Source organism: Juglans microcarpa x Juglans regia, chromosome 6D (genome assembly GCF_004785595.1).
Source record: "Juglans microcarpa x Juglans regia isolate MS1-56 chromosome 6D, Jm3101_v1.0, whole genome shotgun sequence".
Lineage (NCBI taxonomy): Eukaryota > Viridiplantae > Streptophyta > Magnoliopsida > Fagales > Juglandaceae > Juglans > Juglans microcarpa x Juglans regia.
The window spans coordinates 4,816,625-4,827,242 of NC_054604.1; the positions used below are offsets into that span (position 1 = coordinate 4,816,625).

At 36.7% G+C, this 10,618-nt stretch overlaps 1 protein-coding gene and 1 long non-coding RNA gene across 2 annotated transcripts; both read left to right on the forward strand.

Moving 5' to 3' along the window:
- The first annotated feature begins 1,541 nt into the window (after window positions 1–1,541).
- On the forward strand, window positions 1,542–2,564 carry LOC121235681 ((+)-cis,trans-nepetalactol synthase NEPS2-like). Its single transcript, XM_041132043.1, has one exon. The coding sequence runs from the start codon at window positions 1,597–1,599 to the stop codon at window positions 2,404–2,406; it is 810 nt and encodes a 269-aa protein (XP_040987977.1). The 5' UTR covers window positions 1,542–1,596; the 3' UTR covers window positions 2,407–2,564.
- A 1,638-nt stretch (window positions 2,565–4,202) lies between these two features.
- Window positions 4,203–5,068, forward strand: LOC121235682. Its single transcript, XR_005934589.1, has 2 exons — window positions 4,203–4,493; window positions 4,646–5,068. It is a non-coding gene; the product is annotated as an uncharacterized LOC121235682 (long non-coding RNA).
- The last annotated feature ends 5,550 nt before the right edge of the window (window positions 5,069–10,618 follow it).

Genomic DNA, 10,618 nt, shown 5'->3' on the forward strand with positions numbered 1-10,618 from the left:
TTAAGTGTTTGAAGTTGGAAATTATTCTCTCTCGGCCTCTAATATCATTCATGTCATGATGTATAGGTCAATATATATAAAAGCTACATAAGTTTGATAATATATTTTTGAATGAGCATGATTGGAAAAATATAATGCGCATGCAAGAGTAATTAAGTTCATGTTCACGAGGAGACTAGCTAGAAAATCATAAAACATGTTAACGATCGATCAAGAAGGTCAAAATACTGTTAATATTGTTCAATCTTCAGAAGAAGCTGAATCATATGTCGCTTCTAAGTAGTTCTGAAGCCATTTGATTAATTAGAAGAAAATTATGACTAGCTGGCTAGAAGCTGCCATAGTACAAGGCAATATACATGAATGCTTTACAGATTATTAATGTAACAACCGACAACATGATGACGCCTCAGAACCAAACATGTTCCATTCAAAATTCATTTCATTTGAGAACTGATTGAAGAGTGCGTTGACAGGAACAATTCTGACCACTCATCATGATTCATGCATGGGGAGGTCGACGAAGGGCGCCACTCTAATTAATGAGTGATAGCCACTCATGATGGCTGGCGACCTAATCTGACGATGACTCATCGTGGTTGGTCGACCAAGGCCACCCATTAAAAAAAAAAAAAAATAGAGTAATTTTAAATACAATTTTCAAATAGATAAGGATCTTTTATTTAAAAAAAAAAAAAGAGTCCAATAAAAATAAATATATTCTTTTATATTTTTAGGTGAGATATACTTTTTAACAAAGGAACTACGTACATAAGATTTACTTATTTATTTATTTAGAATTTGCATAAATTATTTCTAAAAAAAAAAAGACAAAAGGGCTACTACCCATATAGGTATTACTGCTAAAACAGTTTTCTACTAATTTTAGGTGACTTTGCGTTTAACAATAGATGGGATATTTTTTAGCCAACAATATCTCCAGCCCTCACATGACACGTTTTGGACGTTTTTATTTATTTTTTTCAAATATAATTTCTACCAAACATACAAAACAAAAGTACCTTAATTAATAGATTGCTAACCAACGGTCACCTTCTCGAAACCAATAATACTTTTTCCGGAGACATCCATTTTCCTTGAAATGTGCAAACAACGTAAGTAAAATGATAGTTGGATCGATAAAAATAATGTTGAAAGTGATAGATTGAATTTTTAATCTATTTTTAATTTTTAAGTTAAAGAAATGAATATTAGTGAATTAATATTTTTTTATTTTTTAAAAATGTATTAAAAAATGATTGGAAAAAAATACATTTGTATTTATTGGTCGTTTTTCTCGATTAAGATTCCGTTAGGATATTGAATTGAGATGAGATAGTTAATATATAAGATGAAAGTCGAATAAAATATTATTATTATTTTAAGATTTAAAAAAATTAAATTACTTATTATATTTTATATAAAAATTTAAAATAATAATAATAAAAAAATTAAATGAGATAAAAAAAAAAAAAAAAAAAAAAAAATTTCAATATCCGCATAAATCCGTGGTTGGAGTATCAGGGTCCATAAGATAAGGCAATCACAGACTGACTTGTTCATGATCAGTCTGCCCATTTCTTTTTGTGATCTACAATGACAGACTCCACAGTGGGCAATCACAGATCACTAAAGGGAAAGGTAGCAATAATCACAGGCGGCGCAAGCGGCATAGGCGAGGCCACCGCACGCCTTTTCACCCAACATGGCACACGCATGGTGGTGATCGCCGATATCCAAGACCAACTGGGTAAACAGGTTGCCTCATCCATTGGCATAGACAAGTGCAGCTACGTGCACTGTGATGTTTCTGACGAAGACCAGGTCAAAAGCACCGTGGAATCGACTGTCGAGAAATATGGGCAGCTCGACATCATGTTCAGCAATGCTGGGATTCTAAGTTCCTCCGAACAGAGCGTCCTCGAGCTCGACATTTTAAGATTCGACCGATTGTTTGCAGTCAACGTCCGTGGCATGGCCTTGTGTGTGAAGCACGCCGCGCGCGCGATGGTTGAAGGAGGCGTGAGGGGGAGTATCATCTGCACGGGGAGCGTGGCGGCTAGCCACGGTGCGAAGGCTCGGACGGACTATTGCATGACAAAGCACGCGGTGCTGGGGCTGGTTCGGTCAGCGAGCCTGCAGGTTGGGGAGCACGGGATTAGGGTGAACAGCATATCACCAAATGGGCTGGCGACGCCATTGACGTGCCGCATGCAAGGGAAGAGCGTGGAAGAGGTTGAGAAGGTGTACGAGCCATTTGCGAGGTTGAAAGGGGTTTCGCTGAAGGTGGAACATGTAGCAGATGCTGTGCTGTTTCTTGCATGTAATGAATTTGTGAGTGGGCATGATCTTGTGGTGGACGGTGTTTTCGTGCCTAGAAGTAGTACTACTACTACTACTACTTAAAAAGTATATTGAGGAATGGCTTAATTAATTAGCAATAAATTGACCGGATCGATCTCTTTTAATTCCCTTCCGGCCGGCCAGCATTTTACAGTACGTCTGATCTTTCAATGTATTTTGGATCTCGATCGTATGGATGATGACGATCAGTTTTTAAGTTTTAGACGCACATGATGAGTAATTAAGTTTTATGATCGTCTTGATCCGGATGAGTTGTGAGGATATATATAGAGATATGATTTGTTAAATTCCACAAATTCCGCGTAAATTATCTGACTCAGAATAATAATCAATAATTACAGCCATCGTACCTTGTAAAAGAGAGCATTTAATGATCCTGATCCTAAAATTGACTTGGCTAACTAACTATTATAAAGACAAGAAAAATATCTTAATTAGACCAATTAAGAATGATATGATGATGATGATAAAGGTATTATATATATAAGAATGTTATATATCAGTCATTATTTATTCTACACTCTATATTTGATAATTTTTTTTTTTTTATAAAGTGTGAGATGGTTTTCATAGAGTATGAGATATGAGATAATAAATAATAATTGATTAGAAAAAATTTTCATATATATATATATCACTACATTAATGTATTATATATAGTATATATATTATTATCTGTTAGACATATCAGCTCCGATATATCAGGAACTCATCAAGATCAATCTGTTAGGATGGTTACCTAGTTGTTGATGTAGTTATCTAGTAAATCACTGCAGATTTCATAAGTATTCTATTAGTGTTCTATAGTTATCTAGTTATCTAGTTCTGTTAGTAGATGTTTAAATATTTGAATTCTTGTATCTATCTAGATAATATAATTTAAACTACTTTGTACTCATCTATATATATGAATACACTCGAGTAACTGGCATTCAATTGAGCCAGACTTCATTTTATTTTTGTATTTTGACTTGGTATCAGAGCATTAAATTGCTCACGCAACTCGATCCCATATAGCCTCATCCAATCCCTCTTTTGTTATCCCAAACATTACCTCTCTGGTTTCTGTCAAACCAGATGGAACTAATTATTTGAATTGGATTACCCAATTCATTCCTGTGCTTAGAAGCCATGACTTACTAAGCATTGTTGATGGGTCAGAAATCTGTCCCTCTCAATATCTTCTTGATTCCACTGGGAAATCTACTTCTGATCTCAACCCAGATTACATGGTTTGGCAGAAGAAAGATCAATTTATTTTGGCCTGGTTAAACGCCACTCTCAGTGAGAAGATCCTATCCACAGTGTATGGATTGACAACATCTAAAATGGTATGGAATACATTGGCTGGCAGATTTGCTCCTCAGTCCAGATCTCGTATTTCCCATCTCAAAAGACAGCTTCAAACATTGCAGCAGGGCACTAAAACCTGCTCTGATTACTTGATCCTTGCCAAAAACTGGTCTGACCAGCTCACAGCAGCAGGTAAACCTGTTGATGAGGAAGACTTGATCTCCTATGTCATCGGGGTCTTAATTCCATTTATAATCCTTTCATCACATCTCTTAATTTTGCCACTCGAGACAAACCAATTTCATTTGATGATTTTCAAACTGAATTGCTCAATTATGAGCAATTACTTGAATCTCAAAACAAGACCCTTCCCAGTGATGGCACTCAGTTTGCTTTCTTCACAAACAAACCAAAGTTTACCCATGGCAAGAAATCCAAATACCCCACCCAGCAAGGCAACTCTTCCAACTATAATTGACCTCCTGCCAGTTCACATCCTAGCAACTTCTCCTTTAATCCACCATCATCCAGCAGCCCCTTCACCTCCACCAAATTCCCACCATGCCAAATCTGTGGCAAAAATAACCATCAAGCCCTTGATTGCTATCACAGGATGAACTTTACTTACCAAGGTCGACATCCACCAGCTCAGTTGGCAGCTATGGCTGCCCACACTCATGGCACACAAGAAGTTGAACAACCTTGGTATCTTGACAGTGTTGCCAACAACCACATTACTTCTGAATTGGACAACTTGACCCTACAACAACAGCCTTATCAAGGCAAAGATCAGGTCACAGTGGGCAATGGAGGAGGCCTGCTCATCACCAACATTGGTTCTTCTATGCTCCTTAACTCCAAAAACAAGTTTCTTTTACACAATATCTTACATTGCCCTAATGCATCTTCTAATCTTTTATCCATCCAGAAATTTTGCAATGACAATAATTGTTACTTTGAGCTTACATCATCTCATTTCTTTGTGAAGGACCTACAGACCAAGGAAATACTTCTTCAAGGGCAGAGTGAAGCTGGACTGTATCCCATATATCTTAAGCAGCTGAAACTCAAGAAATCTAATCCTAAAGCTGCTCATATTTCCTCTTTCACTGCATTACAAGGTGTCAAAGCTCCAATAAACATTTGGCATTCAAGATTAGCTCATGCCTCTTAGTCCACAGTTGTTGGGTCATTCGAGAAGCTTTGCTTCCTATTTCTGGTCCTGTAAAACAGAGTAATCTGTGTGAGTCTTGTCAAGTTGCTAAGAGTCACAAACTTCCCTTTTCCGAGTCCAATAACAGATCCACACATCCTCTTGAGTTAATACACTCAGATGTTTGGATCTCTCCAGTTGCTTCTATAAGTGGATGTAAACTCTATGTTATATTTATTGATGATTTTTCCAGATTTACCTGGTTGTTTCCTTTGAAATTTAAATCTGATGTATTCTCTTGTTTTCTTCAGTTTAAACAACTTGTTGAAACTCAATTTTCTGGAAAAATCAAACAACTTATGACTGACAATGGTGGAGAATACCTATCTACTAATTTCAAAAATTTCCTCTCTATCAATGGAATTTTACATAAGCTCACTTGTCCTCATACTTCTGAGCAAAATGGGATTTCAGAGAGAAAACATAGGCATATTACTGAGATAGGTTTATCACTCTTAGCTCAGTCCCATCTTCCATCATGCTACTGGGTTGATACTTTTCTCACTGCCATATATGTCATCAATAGGCTTCCTACACCCGTCCTTAACAATCAGTCACCATTCTTCACCTTATTTAACAAACCACCAGATTACTCCTACCTAAAGACATTTGGTTGTGCATGTTACCCTTTGCTTAGACCTTATAACACCCACAAATTAGCCTTTAGAAGCACCAAGTGTGTCTTTCTCGGGTATAGCTCAAATCAGAAGGGATATCGATGCTTGGATTTAAATTCTCAGAAAGTCTACATCTCCAGACATGTCATCTTTGATGAATTGAATTTTCCTGCTTCTGATACAAGGGCTCCAGCTGCTGCTTCCTCACCCTTGCAGGATATTTTTCCCAATGACACAAACCCACCTACTCCACATAATGCTCCCATATCAGAAACACAACCTGCTCTTTCTCCACCTGCTCTTCATAATGATCTTATCTCTGAAACCCCACCTGTTTCCTCCTCACCTGATCTCCCACTTCCTTCACCTAATTCCACGCCTCTCACCACCATAAATCTGCCTGCCTCCTCCTCCACTCAAATCATTACACGATCCATGGCCAACTCCTCCAAACCTAAACAATTTCCAGACTACCATCTCTACTACTCCACCAAATATCCTCTCCAAGCTCTCTCTACCATCACCTTACCTTCTGAACCCCAAACCTATAAGGAAGCAGTGAAGAACCAGCATTGGCTTGATGCTATGCAGGCTGAATATAATGCCCTCATAGCCAACAAAACATAGACTTTGTGTCCATGACCTTGCCATAAGAAAGTTGTCAGGAATAAGTGGGTGTTTAAGCTCAAACAAAAATTAGATGGGAGTATTGATCGTTACAAGGCCAGATTAGTGGCTAAAGGATTTGATCAAATTGATGGGGTGGACTTTAATGAGACATTTAGCCCTGTTATTAAACCAGCCACAATTCGATTGGTACTAGCATTAGCTGTTCATCATGACTGGTTTATCAAACAACTTGACATCTCCAATGCCTTTTTACATGGTTTTCTTGAAAAGGAGGTTTACATGGAACAACCTAAAGGGTTTGAGGATCCTCATCTCTCTGATCATGTATGCAAATTACATAAGTCCATCTATGGACTCAAACAAGCTCCTAGAGCTTGGTTCTTGAGACTGTCACAAGCTTTACTGGCTCTCGGGTTCAATGGCTCCACAGTTGATACATCTCTTTCTACATTCCATTTGAACCACATTTCTGTTTATGTGCTTATTTATGTTGATGACATAATAATTGCAAGTAATTCCTCCTCTTCCATTGATCATCTTATTACTCACCTTAGTGCTGAGTTTGCTGTCAAAGATCTTGGTTCCCTCTCTTATCTTCTGGGAATTCAAGTGACAAAAACATCAGAAGGTCTCCATCTCAATCAAGGAAAGTATGCTACTGATCTATTGAATCGCACAAGGATGGTTGGTGCTAAACCAGCTTCCACACCATGCACCTTAGGTTCCAAACTTTCCAAATTTTCAGGGGATCCACTCAATGATCCTACTAAATATAGAACTTTGGTGGGAGCTTTACAGTATCTCACACTTACCAGACCTGATCTATCCTTCAGTGTGAACCAACTATGTCAATTCTTACATTGCCCAACCACTGACCATCTAGTAGCAGCTAAGAGAGTGTTACGGTATCTAAAGGACACCTTACAGTTTGGTCTCAACTTCAGCAAGGGCTCCTTGCAACTTAATGGTTTTTGTGATTCTGATTGGGCAGGGTCTCCTGATGACAGGAAATCCACATCTGGCTATTGTATATATCTTGGTCCCTGCCTTATTTCTTGGTCAGCCAAGAAGCAACCCGTTGTAGCAAGATCAAGCACAGAAGCAGAATACAGGTCTATGGCATTCACTGTGGCTGAACTCTATTGGCTTCGCATGCTCTTGAAGGAGCTGCACATACCACTAACTAGTGCTCCATGTCTATGGGTAGATAATCTTGGTGCTTTGGCTCTATCTTCTAATCTAGTATTTCATGCACGTACCAAACATATTGAGGTCGATTATCATTTTATCAGAGAGAAGATCTTTAACAAAGACATACAAGCAGGTTACATCTCTACAGCAGCTCAACCTTTAGACATTTTTACAAAGGGTCTTACTTCAGCCAGATTTTTGTTCCTTCGTGACAAGCTAATGGTTCGAGATCTTCCCATCACCTTGAAGGGGAATGTTAGACATATCAACTCCGATATATCAGGAACTCATCAAGATCAATCTGTTACGATGGTTACCTAGTTGTTGATGTAGTTATCTAGTAAATTACTGCAGATTTCATAAGTATTCTGTTAGTGTTCTATAGTTATCTAGTTATCTAGTTCTGTTAGTAGATGTTTAAATATTTGAATTCTTGTATCTATCTAGATAATATAATTTAAACTACTTTGTACTCATCTATATATATAAATACACTCAAGTAACTGGCATTCAATTGAGCCAGACTTCATTTTATTTTTGTATTCTGACTTTATCAACTTTAGCGAGATGCGGCCTTTAGTTATGGATCAGGCTGTCGGCACCGTGACATGAATGAAAAAGAAAAAGAGTTTCTCACCATAAAAGAAAGATATAAAAAAAAAATGTAAAAGACTAAAAAGACTATTGTATTCACAAATATCTCAACTTGATAAGTGAATTGAAGGGTATAAATTTAACTAACTAGGATGATAATTACTTGGTACACCAGATTACTTCTAATTAATGGACCCTCTGTATATCAGCATTTTACTTGCTCACATATTAATTTATTAAGTTATGGCAAATATTCATGCACACAAGGTGTTCGAGGTAAGTCTGGAATGAAAGCCTCCCTTTCTATTTCATATCAGAAAATTAATTACAATTGAATACAATGTTTTTTACAGAGTATTTATGAAGAGAATTTACAACAACTACTTTCCTCAAAATGCGGATCTTTTGCTATGTGTCTTTTCCAGATTGATCTTATTGATGCTGGAATATTCTTCTGGATCATGCCGTGTGCTTCTAGAATGTGCAGAATCCTTTGTGGTCCTGTTGTGCATTTCCAGCTTGCTTCCTCTTGTATACCAAAATGATTGATGGTGCTTCTTTATCCTTAACATTTATTAATAAATTACATGATTAATAAACGGATCAATTGTGAATCCGCCTACAAAACCCTCAATCAACTTGTTAAATGATTAATATACAAGTAGCTTATCCCAGTTATATGAAACATGTTAAATGGATAGTATTTAGGTTAACTCAATAAAAGTTAATTATTAAATGAATTAAGCGGGTTGTGTTATGTCACAAGTTATTTACTTAAATAAGTTGTGTTCAAATTAACTAATATATATATTCTAATACTCATGACTTAATAGGATACGAATACGTCCGTCCAACATGAATTGCAACCTCCTTACTCAGTACATATTCGTTGATAAAGAGACGTGCATTAATACGAAAATTGTAATAACCCGATCCTAAGTTTAGGCTATAATATAAGTTTTATGTAAATTTTTTTTATAGCTATTAAACTTATTATTATTATTATTATTATTATCAGATTTTACATTAATCATTTTAATAAGATTATTATCATTTTAGTATTGATATTTTATTATGACTCGATTTTTTTTTTTCAAAATAACTACTAGAGTTTTGTTTTGAAATAAAATCTTATTTCTCCATATCTCCACCCATAAACCTTATTTTTATCTCTTGATTGGTAACCCTAATCTTATTTACATTTTTTTTTATCTCCTAATTGATAAGGGAAACCAACTCTCAACTCCAAAACTCGTACTCCTAAAACCGAGGCCCAAACCCGTTTGTTTTAAACCGTGAGAACCAACTCGGTGATCATCCGCACTTCTCCACTCCCATATATGCACGTCTCTTTCCCTAGGGTTTTATTTTTTTGGTGTTCTCTACCACCTATATATATATATATATATATATATATGTTTATATGCTAGATCTTCTGCATGAAGAAAACCTCACGCCGCAGACCAAGAACCATTTCGAGCCTTTGCCCAGCGCACCCTCAGCCCCTCTGCCCAGGGCACGACGACGCCACCGATGACCACCTCAAGGGACGACGAACCCACTCTTTGGATAACACAGTAAACCTCACCACCCAACGCACAGAGCAAACCACCCGAGGGTCAGTTTCTAACATCAAAACAGAGCACCACCGCGTTCAAGAGAAACCCACTAGTCTCCACTACACCGAAGCAGCTATGGACAACCCAGAAATTGCCGCCTCACCATGCTTCACTGTCGAGAGATTTCGATCACCACCAAACTCCGGAAACCACCAGAATATACCAGAAGATGTCGACACTAACCTCTGCCATCCACGACGGGCGTTGAGCCACCTCATTTTCTCTGTCTTTCTCTCTCTATCTTCTCTCACGGCGTCGCACCTCCCTACTCAGAAACCTAGCCGCGCCGCCGTCCATTTCCAGCCACGCCGTCGACCACTTCCGACGGCCCAGAATCGCCGACTCAGCCCTCTCTCGGTGAGCTCTCCTTATCGCAGAACCCCTCTCTCTCAAACTCTCTATTTTTGGTTTAGCCATGTTCTCTGCTCTAGAAGAATCTGTGTGTTTTGATAGGCCCTTGGGCTTTAGGCCCTTATGCGTGTGTTTGAGCTCTTTTGTTGGGCTCATGTAGTACAATATTATATTATATGAGCCAGATTTCAACTCTTACAAAATTCTAATTATTTTAATTGTATTTTATTTCAACAACAGTTTTACTAATTTTATTGGGCTTAACATTTTAAAAGTCAATTTTCTTAAATAAATATATTAGTCAAAGGCTATTTTATAAGGATGTTTTGCGAGTATTTTCTTAATATTCATTTGTTTATTTAGTAGAATTTAATAAAATTATTATGTTAAGAATTTAATAAAATTATGATGTTTAGAATATTAAATAGAATTTATTAGGTTTCTTATAAGATTTAATAATTATGTTAAGAAATAAAACTTAGTTTAAGAATTTAAGTTTTATGAATTATTTTAAAATAGTTCGAGTATTCATCTAAATTATAAATAAGTATTTTAAGTAATTTAGATACTAGGATTTATTGAATTGTTTAACACTATCTTCTAGATTGTGGATTTAATTAAGTAAGATATTAGTACTTATGTGTTTTCCAAACAAATTTAGTGATAGTTATTATTTCATATAGGTCTCAAGTTACGAAGTGTTATTTAAGAAGAAATGCAGCGAGGTAAGTAATTTGATCACAAGT

Coding starts and splice junctions, on each gene's coding strand:
- LOC121235681 (XM_041132043.1), top strand. CDS start 1,597: ATGACAGACTCCACAGTGGGCAATCACAGATCACTAAAGGGAAAGGTA.